This window comes from Zonotrichia albicollis, chromosome 8 (genome assembly GCF_047830755.1).
Source record: "Zonotrichia albicollis isolate bZonAlb1 chromosome 8, bZonAlb1.hap1, whole genome shotgun sequence".
NCBI lineage: Eukaryota > Metazoa > Chordata > Aves > Passeriformes > Passerellidae > Zonotrichia > Zonotrichia albicollis.
The window spans coordinates 27,221,449-27,243,101 of NC_133826.1; the positions used below are offsets into that span (position 1 = coordinate 27,221,449).

The following is a 21,653-nucleotide window of genomic DNA, read 5'->3' on the forward strand; positions in this document are numbered from 1 at the left end:
AAATAACCACAAACACCATTTTGGTTAAAAAAACTTTGTGTAATTGGTCTCTGCTGTCCCCACCCACCACTTCACAGTGGGTTGGGGTAGCGATGCCGGGAAAGCAGCCTGGGTTGGGTGGGTCGGGCAGGAAGCTGGGAAACACAGAGAGAGAGGTGGTGTGAGCAATGGGCTGTCCCCCAAAATGTTGATTTGTCATCATCAGGATGCAACCACAACCATCCTCGCTACATTTCACTCATTCATCACAACCTCCCATTGCTGTCCTCCCACTATTGATTTACTTATTAAAAAAACCCTTATTCCCAAAACTGCTATCACCTAAACCCCCTTGCCCACAGCAGATCACCTGAAATCTGGCCCCACCCCAAAATCAGGAGCCACCCTAGGTGTCATGCAGCACCACCCTCATGAAAATGCTCTCACCTGAGCAACCTGGGCAGGGTTGAAGAGAGGAACTGAAGCCACTGGTGGGAGAGGTCCACGGTAGACAGCCTGGAAGGACCAAAGAGAGAGAAACTTAACAGACACCCCGAGCAGAGAGGTGTCACCCATCACACACGGGGACACTTCCCTCCCCTCCTCACCTGCTGTCCTGATGACTGCCTTCCATCCCATGAGCCTTTCACCTCTGCAGACACTGAACTAACAGCAAAGGTGCTTTCACCTTCCATTCCTCCTAGGGCCAGCAACCAAAATCAAAAGCCAATTTAAAATAAGGAGGAGAAACTTGTAAAAGGGTGATGGGGGAGAGATGAGGGGAACTGTGAGGTATTTACCAGGATTTCTGGAGAGAGGCTGAGCCAAAGGGTTTGTTCCAGCTGCCAGAGGGGCAATGGGTGGGGATGGTGATGCTCGCTCCTGAAATCACACCCACCCGTTTAGAGCAGAAGCTCCTTGAGCTGGGAGAAGACCTCTGCACCAGACAGCACACCAGGCTTTTGGGGTACCCATCCTGCACCCCTCCTGCTGCAGAGGTACCCGAGGAGCTGCAGGAAACCTGGATAAGGAGGGGCTGCAGGGTCAGGGCAAGCAACTCAGGCACAAAGCTAAAGCAGCCTGAGGGTTCAAAATCAGGAGCTGGACACCAAGCCTGGGTACAGCGTGAGGGGCCAAGGTGCATGGCTCCCCTTCTGTTCTTCATCTCCTGCTAGTTTGAGAAGAATACCCCAAGATGTTTTTGCTCTGGGACTGGAGATCATTCTCTACCAGGAAGACATTTCCAGGGGAGGTTCCCGCTCCAAGCCATCAGGGATGTGATGCCCTTAGGAGCTGGCTAGTTCTGGGATGACCACGCATGGTTGCTTCCCCCTCACTGCTGCACTTCCAATTAAAGAGGTTTTCCCTTCCCTGCACCTCCCCAAACCTGCCAGAGCACTGCTGCTCACGGCTGCTGTGTTCCGCTCCAGTGGAGGGTGAGGGATCCCTGCAGAGTTTGCCAAGGGCTTGGATGACCTCATGGCTAAAGGAGGCTATATAAATTTATATCATATATATGGAAGAGACTATATGAATTTACAGTTATTATTAATCAAGGATTCACTTCCAGGCTAAAAGGGCTCCCAGTCCCCATCTGCCCCACATGGAATGGCCATGGCCCCTGCATGAGGACAGGGAGAAATAGGGAGATGTGTCACCCATTCTCACAGCTGTACCCTGCATGTCACCAGGGACAGGATGGCTTTTTGTCCCCTACCTGTGGTCCTGATGTGGGAGAGTCTGAGCCTGTGTCGGACTCAGCTTTGGGAGAAGTTTCCTTGGTGGGTTTCGACCGAAACCAGCCAAACCACCTGAATCCAGAGCTCTGGGAAATGAAGGAAAAGAGTGGAAAGGGATAAGAAGGGGTGGATGCCAGGTGCCTGCTGGGAGTGGGCACCATTATTCCAGGGACAGGGCTGGGTGCATGAGGCTCATGATGGCTCTGGCATGCTCACCTTGTCCTCCTCTGGCTTCATGGGCTCTGCCTGCTCCTCAGCAGTGTCCTCAGCTGCGCTGTCCAAGGAGGGCTGGCTGTCCCCCAGCGAGACAGTGGAGGTGTCTGAGAGAGTCCGAGTCCTGCCTGGTGACTCCTCCTGCCATCAGACATGGAAGTGCCATGTGCTGCTCCCACAGGAGCTGCACTGAGCACGGTCAGAGCCCCTCTGGGATTGCTCCACACCCACATTAGTGGGGAGCATCCCCAGGGACCCCTTACACAGCAGAGCACCCACAGCAGGGCACAGCTTTCACCCAAGGGAGCAACTGGCACCATGATGGCGGGATTCCATGTGAGTTCAGTGCATGGAAGGATGGGCCAGCACATCCCAGCTCCAGCCAGGGCCCTCAGTGGGATGGTTTCTCTGGCTCCTCTGACTCACCTGCTCTACAGGGGACAGCCTGGCACCCCAGGGCTCCTCAGCTTCTCCTGTGGAGCAGAGGGAAGGACACAGTCAAGGTTTGATCTGTAGTGCTATGGATTTATCCATCAGAGCTATTTCCAGAGCTTCTACCATGGCCCTCTCCAGAGCACAGCCATCCATGTGGTGGCCAAGATGTCCCCCAAGAGATGCAAAAGGCCATTCTGTCCCTGTCCCTGCCAGCACCAGGGAGTAAGTGGTGAGGCTGAACTGGTGCATCTCAAAGGCAACTTCTAAGGAAGAAATTCCTCTCTGTGAGGGTGGTAAAGCCCTGGCACAGGCTGCCCAGAGCAGCTGTGGCTGCCCCATCTCTGGAATGGGACCTGGTCCCAGGCTGGATGGGGCCTGGTCTAGTGGAAGGTGCCCCTGGGTGGAAGGTGTCCTGTAGCCATATTTTCTGAAAAATCCTTTCCTTAGGATTTTTTCTCCTGAGAAGCTGAGAGGCCTCAGAAACAAAATGTAAACAATGGTTATCTGCTGCTGAGGAATGCAACAGGTGCATCTGTGATTGGTCTCATGTGGTTGTTTCTAATTAATGGCCAATCACAGCCCAGCTGTCCGGACTGTCTCGGTCAGCCACAAGCCTTTGTTATCATTCTTTTTCTATTTCCATTCTTAGCTAGCTTTCTGTTAAAGTCCTTTCTTCTATTCTTTTAGTATAGTTTTAATGCAATATATATCATAAAATAATAAATCAGCCTTCTGAAACATGGAGTCAACATTCTCATCTCTTCCCTCATCCTAAGACCCCTGCAAACACACAGTATCCCTGCCCATAGCAGGGGGTTGGAACCAGATGGTCTTTACCATCCTTTCCCAACACAAACCATCCTGGGATTCTGTGATTTCTGCAGGGAAACGAGGCTGCAGCACTCACCTGCTGGCAGCGCTGGCTGTGGAGGGGGCTCAGCACCACCCCCTGCCAGAGGGGCAGGTGTCTCCTGGCTGAGCACAGGGGGCTGCAGGTCTCTCCCAACGCTGGGCAGCGGCGATGCCACCACCTGAGCAGGTGCTGGGGACCTCAGGGACATGTCCTCCTGGGGCCTCAGTCCCTGGGATGGCACAGGCTCAAACCACTGGTCATACTGGTAGCTTTCACTCTGGGGAATCTCATTGCCAGGCTCTTCATCTGCCAATAAAAACCACACACCTCAGGAGTTTATAATTTTTGTAATGTTTATAATTCTATCAGGCTGTTGCACAGATTTCTCCCCTTTTCCATTAAACATCAGCAGGAGCTGGGGGAGTGAGGAAAGGCTTCAGGGACCAGGCAAGGGAGGAGGTAGGACACAGCACAGCAAAAGGAACCTTCCAGAGGTTTCAAGGAAGGTGGGCTGGGAAAGACTGGGGGAATTATTTTTTAATGCTGGGAATGTACCTGAGGCTATAAATGAACTCAGAAGGGGAATGCTGTGGAAGCAAAGGGCCCACAAGCAGCACACACCAGCAGCTCAAAGAAGGCTGCGGTCTCCAGCCTTTTCCCCCACTCCTGCTGCCTACCCTGAGCAGGAAATATACAGCAGGTAGCTTTCATTCCTGTTGCACAGCAGCACCCACGGATGAGTTCCTTGCTTTAGGCAGATTTATTCAGGGTTGGGATTTTTTTTGTTTGAAAGGCAAGTTGAGCGAGCAGGATTGGTTTTATTTCACACACACATTGGTCCCAGGTGTGTGTCCTGCCCATTCCAGCTCAGCAGCCTCCTGCCAGAAACACTGGGCACTGGGAAACTCCTCTCCCATTGCTGTGAGGCAGGACCCAGATCCCATAGGGAAGGATTAGGGCACCTCTTGATGCTGTCAAACCCTTTGCTTTGCTGCCAGCATCACCTCCAGCCCACTGAGGATTGGCTTCACACCCATGAGCTGCTCCCACATGGCCTGGAGATGCTCAAGATCCACAAGGAGGAGGATGTATGCTCAAACACATGCTGCCTGGCAGGCTCAGCTGGAACAAGTCAGGGAGGACCACATGGATCCCAGCTTGGCACCTGATTTGGGCTTTGTCTTTCCAAGATGGATGGATTCAGCACCAAGCCAGCTTTCTCTGTGTGCAGGTCCCTCAGGTGGTGGCTCTGGATGGCCTTCACCATGAAGGAAAGGGCCAAGCACAGGGAAGGGGAGCTGTGGAGACCACATGGAGCAGACCTGGCTGCTCAGAGAAGCCAAGCCAATGGGATCATCACACTTGCAATTTCCTTCCAGGGAAGGAAGATCATAGTCTGAGCCCTGATAGCAGCAGAAGGCAATCAGGATTGATGATCCTTTTTACTGCCTGGGAGAGCTCTTTGAAAAGGAATTGGGCAGCAGCAGGAAAAGCTGATAGGAAGAAACGGCTTGAAGGAATTAGTTGTGTTTCATCCTGTCTGCACCAGCCTCTGCTCTCCACACTTCAGTGCCAGCATTCCCAGTCAAAGGCACATCCAAGGAGCAGGGGACTGCAGGAACATCATGCTGATGGAGCTGGATGTGAAGCAATACCTCCCCCTGACTTCTCCTCAGTGGGACACCCCAATGGATGCCTGCCCAGCTGGGAAAGAAAAGCCCCCCTGCTCTTCCCTTGGCTCCAGGGGATGGCTGTGCCCCTCCTCTTGATGTTTCTGGACTCTTGGGGTCACCAAAGGGTGAAGCAAAGGGATCAGAGAGGCAGCAGGGAAGGAGAAATGCTGATTCTGCAGCAGCAGGCATCCTGCAGCCTGGCACAGAGCAGGATGAGCTCCTTCCTGAATCCTTTGCTGTCTAAGTGTGAAATCCCTTTAGTTCAGCTCCAGTTTGCACCCTCAGAGGACTGCCTGGGAATGGGGCTGTCTCCCCTGAGGCTCAGCTGGGAGGCTCATCCAGCACCCACCCCCAGCTGCTCTTCTCCTCCCACGGCACCCAGAGGGACCCCCAAGCTGTGGTAATTAGGCCCAATTACTCAGACTTTGTACAGAACCCTCACTTTGCAGCCCATGCCTGAGGGATGCATCCAGGCAGGAGCAGCCTTTGAGCTCTGGGGGAATGCAAGGAGCAAGGAGTTGCTGCTGGTAAAAACTCCAGGGATTGGGAAGCTGCTTCCCAGCCCATGACAGCACAGCTCCACGCAGGGAGAGCCCACTGGGGTGACCACAACCTGCTGCTTTTTTATTTACCTGTTGTTGGTAGAACAGCACAGGGCAGCTCCAGCTGAGCAGGTGCCACCTCTGGAGGAAGATCATCTTCCACCTGCAGAGGGGGAACATGGTAAACTGGATATGGAAAAGGGTGGCACAGGACAAAAACTAAGGAAATCACAAAGCTAATGCAAAGGAAAGCACAGTGCTCGTGGATCTGGGGCTCATAGCCCACCCCAGGCTGCAGGAGAGACCCACACCAGCTCAGAGGGGTTGCAGCACCCCTGAGAGCAGGCAGGAGGGGAAACAAGATGGAAAAGGCCACAAAACCAAAAGCAGGTGTGAAATCTGAATGAAGAGCATTAATCCAAGCACCAGGCCATGGTTAAAAGACCCCAGAGTACACCCACAAGCTGACACCCCACCAGTGAGCTCTGCAATGTCCTCCCTGCAAAGGGAGACCATCACTCCCCCACCAGCCCCTGCTTGCCCTCCTTGAGCCAAATCAAAGAGAGTTTTGCCCTGTGTGAAGCTCTGCAGCCCTCAGGCACTGCAAGCCCCTTGTTCCCACCTGAATGTGCAAGTCCCAGAGCACAGACCACATCTCAGAGCTCACAGGCAGAGAAGAGCAGCAGCTTCTGACCCTCCATCCCCCTGGATTCAGGGAAGAGGAGGAGATGCTCCTGCAGACAGAGCACAGCACAGAGCAGCTGTCCCACTGCCCCTCCTTACCTCCCACTCCTGGCAGCAGGCTCGGAGCTGCTCCAGCCAGTCAGGCTCCAGTGCCTGCTCCTGCTCTGGCATCTCCAGGAGCAGAGGGTCACAGAGCTTCAGCCTCTCAGCCAGCTGCAGGGCCAGGGTGACAGCAGGGATTAGCACACAGGTCAGATCCGCAGGGATCTGTCACACAGGGGCTCGGGAAAACAGCATCACTTCATAATACAGGGGTAAAATAACACCAGTCTCTTGTGCAGGATTTATTCCCTCTCCCACACCCCCACAGAGGTGCTGGCCCATCCCATGCCCCACAGTCTCAGCAGGGCTGGCTCAGCACCTCCACAGAGATGCCAAAATACTCCGTCAAAGGTGCTCCTCACATCAAAGAGACAGGCAGATATCACCACCTCCTTTCCCCCCTGAGGAAAATGAGTGGTTTTCATCAACCCCTTAACAGCCATCCTGGGGCACTGGCAGGTTTGCAGGACACCCCACCAGAAGCCCTGGAAAGAGCCCAGCTCCCAGGGCAGCTCATAAGCTCCTCACCTAGCCCATGAGGATGGATGGGAGCTGGTGTTTTTCTGATCTGCATTTACAAATCTCTGAGAAGATTCCACAGCCTCCCAGACTTGTCCTGATGCTTGATGTCCTCAGAGCTAAAGAGTATTTTCTTAATATCTAAGTGAAATCTTCCCTGCTGCAAATTAAGCCTCTCTATCCCTGCTCCCATGGAAGCTGTGAGAGGAGCCAGCCAGCATCCCCCACGAGCAGCCTCCTGTGTGCTGGAGGGCTGTTATCACATCCCACATACCCCTTTCTCCCCCACCATATCTTGCCTAGGAGAAATAACCCTCAGGCCTTCTTCAGAGGTCATTTTCCCCTCAATCTCTTATCACCCCAGCTCTCCACTCCCACACTCACTCCAATTTAGCCCTGTCTCCACATGCAGCAGCCCAAACAGGCCTCAGCCAAGACCCCTGAGACCCCAGCACGGGGGGATTATCACCTCCTTGTCTCAGATATGACAGTTGTACTCTCACAACCCAGAATAACACTATAACATGGTGAGGTTGTTTTTTTTTTTCTTTTGTAACAGCATCCTGTTATGCTGCTGCTCAGTATTTTTTCCATGCTCCACTATCTCCCCCAGGTCCCTCTCTGCAGTATTGCTGCTGTGTGTTTAATTTCTCCTGCAGAAGAGGGGTCTGTGCTGCCCTGGCTGCAGCCATCTCAGTGACTTGGGGCTCCAGTTCCCATCAATGGAGCAAAAGGCTCTTCCAGGGCAACCCAGGAGTCCAAGGTGGGATGCAGAGCTCCCTGCAGAGCTCATTCCCAGTCTGAAGGAGTTGTTTAGACAAGGATCCAGTTTTAAGACATCTGGGTGAGGGGAGATGGCACGCAAAGCACTGCTCTTCATCCACATCTATACTGAATTTTCTCTCACTGATATCAGCCCCTGATCTAGTGGAAGGTGTCCCCCATGGCAGGGGAGTTGGAACTAGGTGATCTCTAAGGTCCTTTCCAACCCAAACCATTCTAGGATTCCTGGGGATTTCTCAAGTTTCCTCTGGCTACTTCATGTTGGCTTATGTTCAATGCTTTGCTACAAGGCTGCCACCTTGAGGGCCACCAAAAGCCACCCAGAGGTGACTTCGCAGCTCAGCCACCCTCCACAGCCACACAAGATTCAGCTGTTCCTTCCAGCAGCAGTCCTAGCAGCCATTTCTTTCTATTCCTGAGCTATTAAAACACAAACTCTAAACCAGCACAAAGCACACTTGCCAGGTCTGGGAGCTTAGAGCAAGGCAGGACCTGCACAACCAGACCCCGGCTTGGGACTGGGACTGGGACTGGCCAGGAGAGCAAAGTAACCCTGCAGCCAACCAGGAACCTGCTCTACCCACTGTCCCATCTCTCTACAAACACACCTATGCTCATCCCAAATCAATCACAGGAAAAAAGAAATTATAAACATGATTACTCCTAAACGGGGGGAATGTTTAATCCAAAAGCTTATGTGCACTTTGATCCAGTATTAATGAACCAGCACCTGGTTGTGTATCATCCCCAGCTTCAAAAGAGGGGAAGTCTTAATCAAACACTAATGTGTATCATAATTTGTAACACAGTCTAGAACATCAAAGACAAGAGCATCTACGAATGCACTAGTTTTCCAGATGAAAGTGTTTTCTCCCAGGAGAAGCATTATCCCCAGCAGAATGGCAGATCTAAAAGGCTGTTAGACAGCAAATAGGCTTCAATGATGGGGTGAGGAAGCAGTGCCAGCCAAATTTTGGGTGAACTCAGCAGCACCCACTTCAGACAGGCATCTTGCTGCCCCTCACCTCACAGCATCAGGGTTTTAGTGCCTTTCATAGAATCACAGAATGGTTTGGGTTGGAAGGGACCTTAAAGCTCATCTTGTCTCAACACCTCTGCCATTTGCAGGGACACCTTCCACTAAACCCACCCAAGCCCCATTCAACCTGCTTCTAAAGGGTGGAGGAAGGTGACAAGCAGCCTCAGCACTGCCCTGGTCCTGTGAGAGCCCCAAGGGGACCTGGGACACTTGGCCCTGCCCCCTGCTCAGGAAGTAGAGGGGCTGCACTTGGTGCTACAGGTTGGGCCATGCTCCCTCTCAGTGTCACCCCAGAACACATCCTCAGGAGATAAAGCGAATTGTAGAAGATGTGCTGGAGGGGAAATGTGCACTTAGACTTCACTTCTTAAGCCTGTGACATTTAGAAGTTCAGAAAACCCCACCAGACTTAAAAACCTCCTTTGTTTCCAAATAACTCTGCTCCTACTTGGCAGTCAACATGACACCTTTGTTTTCTACCCAAAATCCACGGGGACTAGAAACCCTGTGGAAGCCCTGGCTTTGCTGTACTCAGCAGCAAACCCCAGAGGGCTGCTCAGAGCTGCCAACCACCCCCACTCCAGCAGTTCCTGAGCAGGTATCACTCCCAGGTTGGGATGCAGGAGGTGCAGACTCACCCTCACCACTTGCCGTGCCAGGACGGGGTGCGCGGCGGGGTCGCGGCGCAGGAGCGCGGTGGCCACGAGCTCGCAGTACTGCAGGGCCTGGGCTGGCAGCCCGTGGTCAGCCAGGCGGGAGGCGTAGAGCAGCTTGTACACCTTGGGGGAGGGAGGCAGAGCAGCCAGGGGTGGGAGCAGGGAGATGGACAGGGCTGTGCCAGGCACATCGCCCCAGCATGGCTCACAGCGCCCTGGATCACGCACCCAGAGGTCTCCTGCAACTTCCACCCATCCCCATGGAGCATCCAGCCCTCCCTCCTTGAACCAGGGAGCTTCATAGAATCCTGGATCCGGCACCCAAAGGTCACTTTCACCCATCCCCATGGAGGCATCCAGCCCCCTCTCCTTGAACCAGGGAGCTTCATAGAATTCTAGAATGGTTTGCGTTGGAAGGCACAACAGAGCTCATCTAGTTCCAGTCCCCTGCCATGGCCAGGCACACCACCCACTAGACCAGGCTGCTCCAAGCTCCATCCAGCCTGGCCTTGGACACTTCCAGGGATGCGTCCACCCCAAGGCAGCAAGAACTGGGTGCTGCTTTGCAATAGGAAATGCCCAGCTGTTACCCAGAGAGCAGGAAGGCAATGAGAGCTGAGCAAGCACTGATTAGACACACTGTGCACCCCAAAACCTGCCCTGAATGAGTCCCTTGGCCAAGGCAATCTCCGCATCATTCCCAAAGCCCAGTAAGGGGACAAGCCTCAGGAACAGCTTGAATTCCAGGCTTCAGGGAGATGGGTGCACGTTTTGGGGCAAGTCTGAGCTCTGCACGAGATGCAGTTGAGCACTTGCACTACCTGGAAGGGGAGCAGGAAGGACTCGGGCTGTCGCAGCTGCTGGCAGTACTCGAAGATTTCCATCCTCTGGATGGCCTCTGTCCGGGCGAACTGGGAGAACGCCTGGCTGCGGGGAGAGGGGCGGGCTCAGTGGGCAGGAGCAGAGCTCCTCCCAAACAGCCCCACACAAAGGGCACACCAGCAGCGGGAAAAGCCCCGACCAGGGATTGCTTCTGCATCTGAGTGAGATCCCAGGGATGGGGAAAACGTGGGGCAGGTGACTCTGGCAAGAATGCCAGCCTGCAGTGCTTGCTCACCGGTGGCTGCTGCCCAGCAGGGCCATGCGATCTGCCTTTGCTCCAAAGTAACCAAAGGGAACGTCTGCCATCAGGTAGCAGAAATGAGCTGCTTCCACTGCTCCCTTGCTGGCTGCACGGGAAAAGACAGACAATTAGTCTGAGACATCACCACATGGTCTGCTTTGCTTTGGAGGCCCTCAAGCTCACCCATAAAATGCAAACCCAACTGCCTCCCTTTCCTGGCCATGCAGACCCTGATCCTTTGTTGACTCCCTTGTCCCTGTTGCTTGTCTGTTTTCCCCAATTGCTGCTTTTTGTTTCAGGAGGTTTCTGTTCAATGGTAGAGCTGGGTGACCAGCAAGGCCAGCTCCAACTCTTGCAGGGTGCATAAAATCCCATCACCGGGAGCAGGGCTAAGTCCCTGCAGTTACCTACACTTCCCTGGCCCAACTGCTCCACATGCCTCCACAAGAGCATCTAATGGATGTGCCTGGGCCCAATTCATGTGAGGATCCATTGACACCTCACCCCTTCCACTGCACAGGCACTGCAGCTCCAGGGTGGCAGGCACAACCATCTCAGTGTGGACATGCACGGTGACACTGCAGTGCCCACCCCTGCTGTAGCTGCTCCCACTGATCCCAGCTCACCCAGAGTGTCCCCCATGGTGACAATGGCTCTGTGGTTCAGCTCCGTGTCTCCAACCTTGTTGGACAGCATCACAGCCAGGTGGGGCCTCCAGTCTCCCCACGTGGCATCCCCGCAGCACTGGAGGGACAGGAGGAGAGCAGGGGTGAGCAGAGATGGTCACCAAAGGTGGGTGTCACAAGCAGGTGACAGCACAGGGGAGCACATGCCAGGGCCAGCCTCTTGCTCACGGACCAGAGCTGCCTGAGGGATCCTCCCTGACATCAGCTGGAAGAGGGTCTGCAGTGGGTCGTTGGTGGCCAGTGTGCTGGTGAACCTGTGAGGAGACAGCAGAGAAGGGCTGCACCCCAGGACCCCAAACCTTCACTCACCTCCCAGAGCACAGCCTAAGAAACTGATGTCTCTAAGGGTTTCCCAGAGAATCCAAGAAAGGATTGACTTGGAAAGCACCTTTTAGTCCAAACTTCCTTCCATAGACAGGGACACCTTCCACAGGACCAGGGTGCTTCAAGACCAGTCCAACCTGGCCTTGGACACTTCCAGAGATGGGGCAGCCACAGCTGCTCTGGGGCCTGCCCACCCTCACAGGGAAGGATTTCTTTCTAACATCTAATCTAAATCTACCCTCCTTCAGCTGAAGCTGTTCCTCCCTATCCTTTCACTCCATGCCCTTGTAAATAGGAGGCAGAGAGGATCACCAGCCTCTGGGGGTGATGATCTGTATTACCTTCAGAGAAGGCAGGTCTCCAGGACAACGCTGCATAAAACCTCCTTAAAAGGATTTGGGTTCCACAAGACAGAAAATTTCTGCTTAACTCTCCCTGAAGGGATCAACCCAATCCAGACTAAGTACATTAAATTCCACCAGAAAATGCTCATACAAGTGGGATGAACAGCTGGGACTAGACTGGATCACAGTGAAAATTGCTCAGCTCCCCCTGCCCCATGGCTGTCTTTGCTAGGGTAGCATGGGCAAAGCCAGAGACTCAGAATAAATGCACCCTCCATCTCCAGAGAATGGCTTTCCTCCTGCTTTCCAGCCCCCCACCTGGTTTCTCCTGTCCATTGGGAAGCCTGAAGGACTCAGGCCTGTTTGGATGGATGTCCTCTGTCCCCTTTGCCCCCTCTGGAAAGGCTCCAGCTGGAATCAATGCTCTTTTCCAATTCAGGGGGCACTGAAGAGATAGCAGGCTTGGAAAGCCAGCCATGGAACATCGTACCCTGCTTGAGCTTCTCCAGCTTACCCAGTGAGGACCCAGCTGTACGTCCGAGGGTCCATCTTGCTGGAGAGGAACAGGGCATGGCCCCACAGCTGGTTTCTCATGGCCCAGACCAGAGCCTCCTGCAGGTGAGGAGGAGAAGAAAGAGTGTTTGCACCAGCTCTGCTTCCTCCCTCCTCTGCTCCCCCAGCTCAGAGAAGAGCGCCAGTAACTGTTCTGGTTTTAATTAGCATCCTCCAAAAATCTCTCCCAGGTCCCTTTGTCTTTCTACCTTGAAACTTTACAAGAACTTGGACCTTCAAAGCAATGTTGTGTCCCCTAGATTTCCAGGTGTATGCTGCCTGTTAGTCCTCAAAGCTGTGAGATCCCAGTCTGGGCACCCAAGCTGCAGCCCTCCTCCCTCTTCTCCTTGTGCCTTAGGAATCTTGTGAGATCACATAGCTGCAAATGGGTTTGGAACAAGGAAACCTTTAAGGTCCCTTCTAAAGCAAACCATTCTAGGGATCTATGAAACTAAACGTGGTAGAGGTGCTGGTAAAAGCCTCTTCATCTCATCTTCACTTGGGTCTCCCATCCCAGTTCCCAGTGGTGGGAAATCACTGCCATAAGCCCCATTGTACCAACACAGCTTGGAGGCTTGATCCCGCAAGTGAACCACAAGTCACTTCTTGAGCATCCTTCCCTTTAAAACCGCCTGAAGAGGCCAACAGGTCCAAGAAGAACAAAACCTCCAGCCCCACGTCCTGGATCCCACTCACCACTTACTTTCTTCCTGCCATAGTAGAGGAGCTTGGTAAACTTCTCCACGATCTGTGCCTGTGTCTCCACGACGGGCGGGAGCTCCCCAGTGATGAGGTCCAGTGGCTGCCGCTGCGCCCACTCGTCATCGGCCATGCCCAGCAGGTTGGCTGCAGGCTCCTGCCTCCTGTACCTGTCCTGGCGCCTGCAGTCCTGCATCAGCAGCTCCGCCGCGTCTGAGCCCACCATGGACTGCCAAAGGGAAGGAAGGAGCCACCTGGAGGCTGCCCCAGGGTCGGGACCCAGGACATTGCTCTGGCTGCCCTGGGTGATTCCTCACCCTGGCAGAGACCTTGGCACGGAGTCAAAAATACCTGTGCCTTCGATTTTAGCCCATGGAAACTATTACCAACTTTGTGTGAAGATTTAGAAGCCAGAAGAGTTTGAGCAGGATGATAGTTAATTTGTCACAGGGTGAAAAAGTAGAATTTTTGGGATTTTACAATGGGAGTTCAAGAAGCAAGATGGAGGAATCTGAGCATGTCCTGTCCTTCTTCTTCTTCTTCTTGTCCTCCATCTTCTGCTGGGATGGTGACTTTTTGATTGGTTTATAATAGAGACAGACTGTCTAACATAGGTGATAGGTGTTGGAAAATTATTATAAATAAAGTACACGTAGTTTGCAGTATAAAAAGTTAACACCACCCCAAGGGCAGTCGCTGTGCCACAACCCGACCTGCTGGACAGATCTCAGCAGGTCAGAGAAAGAATGTCATAGATAAGAGAAAACAAACAACCTTAAAAAGCAAAACTGACAAATCTCAACTTCTTCTTCGGTTGCAGGGCTAAGAAAAAAGACTTTCTAACACCTCAGGAGTCATCTCAACCACAGAAACCTGAAACCCCACAAGCAAAGGCTGATGGCACTTCCAGTCTGCCCCCTTCTTACACCTGCATCCTTGTCCCAGCACGTGCCCCAAACAAGACCAGATTTGGCCACCAGCACAGGGAGTTGGAAGGAAAAGGACTGAGCACAATTAGCAAGACCTTCACAACACTCCCTCTGATGACCTTATCCACCTGCTTCCAATAAGCAAATGCAGACTGGATTGGGGGGATTTCAGTGCATTAAGGGAACAGCCCCCTTTTAAGTGTAAGTGCTGGCTCATTAATGAAGGTGGCACCAGTCCCCTTCACTGGGCTGTTGGTAGTTCCCAAGGACAAAAAGCAATCACCGAGAAGGATTTGCTACAAATACCCAGGCAGCATCAAACTGAGGAATGAAAATCAGATCCTCTCAAGGTACACCCCTTCCCCCCAAAAACTGCAACTGGATCAAGAGGCACCTAAGGGACATATTACTTGTCTCATGTCCAAGATCAAAAGGGTCAGCCCCTTCCATGGGATACCTACCCCATTCTGCCGGCAGAGGAGGACCAGGAGTTTCCAGAGGAGAGAGGAATCTCTGCCCCTCTGTGTTGAGAGGTCACAGCCTGTGTTTATCTTCTGCTGGCAAAAGGTCATCACATCCACCTTGTGCAGATCTTCCCTACGGCAGCAGAAAGAAGCATCAAAGAAACCCAAGGCAAAGCAACCTAGGGCACCATTCAGGCTCAGTCCCCAGGTACACTGATGGGGATGACAAAGATTCCAAGCAAGAGCTGGAGGAAAGAAGATCCCCAGTACCAAAGACTACTTTCAAGTTCCAACACACTCAAATCTATTGTGACTTAGCAGATCTCTTTGTTTCAGGGATGCAAAGTACATTTCAAACCCACTCTTTGCCCTCCTGATAATATTTTCCCCCATTCATCTGCAAAGAAACAGTTTGGATTTGCTGTGCTGCCATGGATGTCCAAGGCTGCAGAAGCAGGCATGATCTGTTGCGGAGGCAGAGTGGATGGTCGCTTGTGTGACCACAGAAACCCTTTAGCTATGTGCAAGCCAGGCAGAAGTGCTGCCATACAATAAAATAACCATTCAGTTAGAAAGAAAGAGTGTATGAAACAGGAGAGAGAAACTGCAGGTGGAGATGTTGATCCTGACTCAGTCATTCCAACATATTATATGGAGATTCCTGATGTACCCTTTGGAACAAATGGTAACCCAGAATCACAGAATGGTCTGGGGTTTGAAAGGGAGCTTTAAAGCTCATCTAGTCCAACCCCCCACCTTCCACTAGACCAAGCCCTGTCCAGTTTGGCCTTGAACACTTCCAGGGATAGAGCATCCACCACATCTCTGGGCAACCTGAGGCCTTACTACCCTCACAGGGAAGAATTTCTTCCATATGTCCAACCTAAAGTTCCCCTCTTCCAATTTGCACTTGCTGCCCTTTGTCCTGTCTCTACAGTTGCTGACAATGAGACCCTCTCTGGCTTGCTTGTAGCCGTTTCAGATACTGGAAGGGGCTGTGATGTCTCCACACAACCTTCTCTTCTCCAGGCCCAACTTCCTCAGCCTGTCTGCATAGGGAGGTTTATCCAGTCCCTTTATCCTCCTCTGGACTTGTTCCATGTCCTTCCTGTGCTGGTGGCACCAGACCTGCTTGCAGCACTCCAGGTGGGTCTCATGAGAGCTCACAGGGGAAGCTCCAGATATTCCCTGCAGCTTCTGTGTATGCACAGCCCTTTTGCTTGGTGAATGCTTTTTCCTTTTCTCTCCCTGCCTTGGCTGGGAGTGGCCAAAAATAGAGACAACCTGATGCAGCACCCCTGATTCATCCCCAGGCTCACACTGGATGAAGGAACATAGTGGGTCTGACCCTGCTGTGGCTCAGCCATCTCAGGGGACAAAACCTTTTGGAAAAGCTAAGCCACAGGTTGACCCAGAGCTTCAGATGTCCAAAGAAACAAAAAAAAAATCATTTTTCTGAGACAAAATGAGTACAAAATAAGGTCAGATGTACAAACCACACTAAACCCACATCCTATGAATATTGAAAATACCATATCCCACTACCCAAACCAGCCTAGACTGCATCAAAGGGGCTGGGCTCCCAGCCTGAACTTAGACATGGCCTTTGTGAATAACTCAAAACCACAGGGACCCTCTGAGTCTGCCTGGAGCTCACATCTCCTCATGAAGGAGACAGCCAGGAGAACACAGCTCCTGGAGCTGTGCTGCCATACCTGGCCAGGGGCCCAGGGAAGGCTTGCAGCTCCTCCAGCTCTTCTGTGCCATGAAGGATTGCCTGAAAAACAAAAGTAAATTCAGCAGCTGGCCTCCAGCAATCAGATCAGCCCCCCCTGGGCTATTGGAAGCCGGTGCCATGGCCAAGGATTCAACAGTGCCAGTGAACCCTGTGCTGTCATCAGGTAACCACAGAGCATAGAGCCTGAGCTACCACACGGACTCCAGTGCTAAGGTCCAGTAAAGAAAGGTCAAAATCTGCCTCCTTCTGGAGGTAAAACAGGAGACTGGAATGCTGCGGGAGACTCAGGGCATGGACAAGGCCCCTGTATTGGAGCACCTCGGGAAGATGAGTGGAGTTGTCCTTTGGAGAGGGACAAACCACATCTGTCCCCATGAGAAGGGATCACTGTGAGCAGGTCACAGGTACCCAGGCTTACAGAGCTGAAGGCTGAAAGCACCACCCAGGCACAGACTGGAGACACAATGGAGACTCAGATGTCCATGTGGGTTGGACAGAAGATGGGAGCAAGGAATGGGAAGGCTGCTGAGGAGGCTGCTGGGGTTATGAACCATGCCTGCATCCCTCAGGGTGACAGGAGCCACTCCAGGGAGGGGACAGGGGGCCTGGAGGGCCAGCTGTGTCCTACCTCCAGGCTGTGCAGCTCGACACGGGGCAGCTGTCTCTCAGCAGGGTGGTGGGGACACACCAGCACCAGGTGGCCCCCAGCTCCAAAGCACAGTGCTGTGTGCAGCTGTGGGAACTTGAGGGGGACTGCTGGGGGTGGGGTGGACACCGAGGGCTCCCCTGCAATGACACACAGGCCACTGTGAGCCACTCACACTGATCACACACCACATCCACTGTGGAGGACTTCACCAGTCCCAAACTTGACCAGTCCCAAACTTGTCCCCCAAATTAGGTGTCCCTCCACTGACACCTCTGTGCAAGAATTGTCCCCCAAAGCAGCAGATGTGCACAGCAGCTCCTAAACCTACCCAGGCAGAGCCCCTGGACCATCCACCCACCCTGCAGCCCCCCAGTCATGCCTTGTGCCTGCACAACCTCCTCCAGGAGAGGACTCAGCTGAGAAACAGCCAATATCCTACACCAGCCATTTATTCCCTTGCTTCCCCCTTGTTAGAGCCCCCTATTCCACCTGACCTGTTTGTCCCACATTCCAGGACCCCATTCCAGGGCTGTAGTCATCAGCACCATCTCGGATGTACTGGCTGAGCTCATGGCTGCTGGAGCTGAGTCCTGACTCTTGGTACTGCAGGAGCAGGCTGGGCTGCAAGGGAGGGAGAGCACACCAACCTGGCTCAGAAGCTAGGGACACTGCTGATTTCCTGCCCCCAGGCAGTGAGGGGGGCTCTGCTGCTGCAGGGAAGTGCCCAGCAGGAACAGCACAGCCAATTCCCATCCCAGCAGCTCACACCCTACACCAGCTTGGGAAAGGAATTTATATCAGCCACAGCTGTAGTCTGACAGCTTTCCTAGCCCTAACATGAGCTCCTCACCACAGCCAAGGAGATGGGGCTTGGAAACCCAAAAAAGCACCACCCAGGAGCAAAATCACCAGAGTAGCTTTGATTTGATCTTTTAATTTTCTCTTGGCAAAACCCAGCAGTCAGGACAAAGTGTGAATGGAGCATGACTTGGTGGCCAGAGCTGACAATGACACACAGCTGTCAGCTACCTCGGAGGGCTAGAATCGTGGAATCATGGAATCATTAAGGTTGGAAAAGCTCTCTAAGACTGAGTCCTACCATTAATCCAGCACTGCCATGTTCTCCACTAAACCATGTCCCCAGCTGCCACATCTACATGTCTTTAAAATTCCCCCAGGGATGATGCCTCTACTACATCCCTGGGCAGCCTATGCCAGGATTTGACAACCCTTTTGTTGAAGAAATTTTTCCTAGTATCCAACCTAAACCTTCCCTGGCACAACTTAAAGCTGTTTCCTCGTGTTCTGTCACTTGTTCTGTGGGGAGGAGCCTGATCCCCACCTGGCTACAGCCTCCTGGGAATTGTGGAGAGTGACAAGGTCACCCCTGAGCCTACTTTCCTCCAGGCTGAGCCCTCACAGTCCTCTCTGCCTCTCCTTGTGCTCCAGACCCTTCCCCAGCTCCATTGCAGAACATCCCACTAAGCCTGGATTTCTGTGCTGCTCCTGGGCTGAGCATACAGCCCTGCCCCTGGGGAAGGGACAGCCCAGCAGATGGAAAGAACACAAACACTAAAAACCCACTGCAATAATCCCCAGGGACTGTCAGGCACTGAGTGCACATTGCAAAGGGGCCCTCTTCTCAGCTGGAGGGGGACACATGGATTGTTCCCAAATCTCTGAGACATTCTTGTCCTCCACCCCTGCCCATCTTGAGTTTACCTCTTTGGACCAGCCATCAGCCTCCCCTGAATCACTGCTGAGGGTTCCTTCCCTCCTGGCAGTCGAGGTGTAATTATCCTCATAGAAGTTGTAGGTCCTGCAGGCGGGAGCAAAGGGAGGACACACTGAAGGTCTGAGATTTTTGAACCACCCACAAACCCGCTCATTTTGCAGCAGGTGGTTTCACAGGGCAGCCCAGACTCCCCAGCTTTACCTGTGGTGCCCTGGGGGGCCCGTGGCCAGGTTGGGGTGGTAGCCCCTGTAGTAGTGCTGGTCCCGGTAACTCTTGCCATGAGACTCTCCCTGCCTCACGTCTAGGGAGAATCAAGAGTCAGCATCACCCCTCCAGAGCAACAGTGAAGTTGCAGAAGAAAATCCACAAGAAAGGCAATTTGCCATGCCCACTCAGTTTGCTTCCAAATGATCCCAACACATTGGAGATATGATAATAATGCCTTGTGCACATTTGCCAGCACAGCATTGATGTCCTTTTCTCTCTCCTCCCTCCTCTTCTGTTCAGTCCAGAAACAGCAAAGAGACCCTGGCCTCTGATCACACAGCACCATCAAACCAGGAATGACACAGGTTTTTAGCCATGGTCATGAAGATCAAACATCCCTTGGGTGCCCCTAGCTCCTGCTCACATTTCCTAAATGCAGACAGGGAGCCAGCGCTGCACAGAGCATCCACCAGCACCCAGGAGAGTGGGCAGGAGAGAGCCCTGGATGTGTGCAAGCCTTGGGAGAAGAACCCATCCTGGGGGAAGCATCACTTCTCCTGCAAGCTGCCTGCATGCCCAAAGGATGAGCCCATACCTCTGTCATCCTGCCATGCCACTGGCTGCCACTGGTGGCTTTGGTAGGAGTAGCCATCGCTGTTGCCAGCCGCAGGATACTGCCAGTGGGGATCTTCATAGCCCTGCCTGGAAAACAACACAACACACTGATCTGGGGGAGAAAGGGTTCCAGGGTCACATTTAGGGTCCCACCTGCTCAGGACCTTTGGAGGCAGCAAAGGGGATGGAAATAAAGCCAGGTCCCCTGCTCTGGCAGGGCCAGGAACTGATCCAGCATCACACCTGGAAGGAGAAGGGTGAGGTTTGGATGCTTTGCTGCCCCCAGCTATAAGAAACCTGCAGTTACAGGTGATGCCCAGTTTTACAGAATCCAATAATGGTTTGGATTCCAAGGGACCTTTAAGGTCATCTCATTTCAACCCCTGCCACGGGCAGGGACACCTTCCACTAACCCAAGGTGCTCCAAGCCCTGTCTAACCTGGCCTTGAACACTTCCAGGGACAGAGCAGCCACAGCTTCTCTGGGCAACCTGTGCCAGAGCCTCACCACCCTCAGAGAGAAAATTTACTTCCTAATATCCCATCTGCATCACACGACCTCAGCACAAACCCCCACGTACCGACTCCATAACTCACTGAGGGCAATAACTCAGGCAAATCAAGCCAGATTAGCTGGAATCTCTTTCTCAGCACTGAGAACATCCTACAGCCCACATTTTATCCGTCCACTCTTCACTGTTTCAGCAGCTGAGCTTGCAGGCTGCCTCTTGCTCCTATATTACCACTTGTATTTTTATTGTTCACCTTGCACTTAGGAAAAAAGAACTGCATTTAATCATACCTGTAAGAAAAATGCACCTCAGGGCTGAGGCTGAGCTTGTCAAACACCAACCACAGAAGCCACAGTTTTAAGAAGAGCTGCAAATGCTATACAGCCTTAAATACAGAAGTCATGGGGCTGCTTGAATAGCTGGACATCACCTCCTGACCCTCTGTAGTCACAAGGGCAGGACCTGTGAGCAGTGCAATGGGCAGCTGTTATTTTGAGGTTTCCACGAGAGGGACCAAGGGCTCTCACCTGGCGTGGGGCTGGCTGGGGTAGGTGCTGTCAGCGCGGGACGCCGGCCGGCGGGTGTCACCGTGGGGGTGCTGTCCCTCATCCCAGGGGTGACCAGGGCCGTGCCTCCCGTGCCAGGAGCCGGGCCTTGGAGCCTGCCCTGCGTGCAGGAGGTGCCGCCGCAGCGGGGCCGGGGCACTGGGGAGCCCCTCTGCCCACGAGCCCCGCGCTGCCGGCCTCTCCCGGGGCTGGGGTGAGTGGGCTGGGGCCCAGGGCTCCATCACCTGCCTGCCAGCCAAATCCTCTCTGGGTCTGGGGAGCCTGAGCCCCAAATGGCTTTAGTGGCCTGCAAATGACAAGTCACAGAGTGTTTGATCAGCAGCTTTTCAACCCACTCAAAGCCCCCTTTGAAGCCTTTTGCCAGCTACTCTCTGCTTTTTAGGAGCTTCCTGGAAACCCAGGAACCTTTCCAAAATACCCAGAGGCAAGGAAAAGTCATCTCTATATCTCGCTTAACTTGTAGCTTCCCTTAAAACACCAGGATGCAATGGTCTGCCTTTGAAAGCAGCACATATCCATCTCTATCCAGAACAAGAATCTCAGAATGGTTTGGGTTGAAAGTCACCTTAAAAATCATCTAGTTCCAAACCCCTGCCATGGGCAGGGACACCTTCCATTAGACCAGATTGCCCAAAGCCCCATCCAACCTGTTGTTGAGCACTTCCAGAGATGAGGAGCTTCTCTGGGCAACCTGTGCCAGGGCCTCACCACCCTCACAGGAAAGAATTTCTTCCCAATACCTAACCTGAATCTCTCCTCTTTCAGTTTAAAACCATCACCCCTTGCCCTATTGCTACAGGCTCTGCCATAAAATTTGTCCTTACCTTAAAAAGCCCTCTTATAGGTAGGAGCCTCCTGCCCTCACAGCCCCCTCAAGCTGTGAGGGTGAGAAATCCCCCTCCCCTCTGTGACAGGCAGTGAAACTCCCTCTGATATGCACTAAGGGGGCAAAGCTTTGGGCAGGACAAGGAGTTTTGCTCAAAGAAAAGAGCAAGCAGGGAGAAAAGGAGCTTTGTTCTTGTGAGCTATGGGATGGGGTGGAAACAGGGATTTCCTCCTGCCTTTCAGAATTCCAAGTGGGCACCAGATTTGGTTATAGCAGTGCCATGCAGAAGAGGAAATCCTGAGGAGAGCCCAGGGTGGCACATGGGTGAAGCCCCAGCTGCCAGGGGGATGTCACCCTCAAGCCCCCCCCATCTCCTCTTGCAGCATCAGTACCCCAAGTGCCCCCACCACTCCAGGCCTCCCCAACACAGGGAGATGGCCAGATGCTGCCTGAACCCCTCCTCACTCC

General features: G+C 53.1%; 1 protein-coding gene across 3 annotated transcripts in view; it reads right to left on the reverse strand.

Annotated features, from left to right (window-relative positions):
- SEC16B (SEC16 homolog B, endoplasmic reticulum export factor) overlaps window positions 1-21,653 on the reverse strand; it is a 22,946-nt gene continuing 1,293 nt past the window's right edge. For 2 of the 3 annotated variants that reach the window (XM_074546349.1, XM_074546348.1), the window contains exons 2-26: window positions 20,321-20,645; window positions 19,263-19,369; window positions 18,662-18,761; window positions 18,448-18,544; window positions 17,220-17,346; window positions 16,705-16,862; window positions 16,054-16,115; window positions 14,336-14,471; window positions 12,950-13,174; window positions 12,209-12,306; window positions 11,199-11,280; window positions 10,967-11,084; window positions 10,335-10,446; window positions 10,039-10,144; window positions 9,200-9,340; window positions 6,218-6,331; window positions 5,525-5,597; window positions 3,274-3,525; window positions 2,358-2,404; window positions 1,935-2,072; window positions 1,697-1,804; window positions 780-861; window positions 588-679; window positions 427-495; window positions 1-134 (exon numbers count right to left, since the gene is read on the reverse strand). In XM_074546349.1, coding sequence (XP_074402450.1) covers window positions 72-134; window positions 427-495; window positions 588-679; window positions 780-861; window positions 1,697-1,804; window positions 1,935-2,072; window positions 2,358-2,404; window positions 3,274-3,525; window positions 5,525-5,597; window positions 6,218-6,331; window positions 9,200-9,340; window positions 10,039-10,144; window positions 10,335-10,446; window positions 10,967-11,084; window positions 11,199-11,280; window positions 12,209-12,306; window positions 12,950-13,174; window positions 14,336-14,471; window positions 16,054-16,115; window positions 16,705-16,862; window positions 17,220-17,346; window positions 18,448-18,544; window positions 18,662-18,761; window positions 19,263-19,369; window positions 20,321-20,580 — 2,967 coding nt within the window. In that variant the 5' untranslated portion in view covers window positions 20,581-20,645 and the 3' untranslated portion in view covers window positions 1-71. The remainder of the gene's footprint in view (window positions 135-426; window positions 496-587; window positions 680-779; window positions 862-1,696; window positions 1,805-1,934; window positions 2,073-2,357; window positions 2,405-3,273; window positions 3,526-5,524; window positions 5,598-6,217; window positions 6,332-9,199; window positions 9,341-10,038; window positions 10,145-10,334; window positions 10,447-10,966; window positions 11,085-11,198; window positions 11,281-12,208; window positions 12,307-12,949; window positions 13,175-14,335; window positions 14,472-16,053; window positions 16,116-16,704; window positions 16,863-17,219; window positions 17,347-18,447; window positions 18,545-18,661; window positions 18,762-19,262; window positions 19,370-20,320; window positions 20,646-21,653) is intronic. The other variant, XM_074546350.1, reaches the window with a different exon arrangement.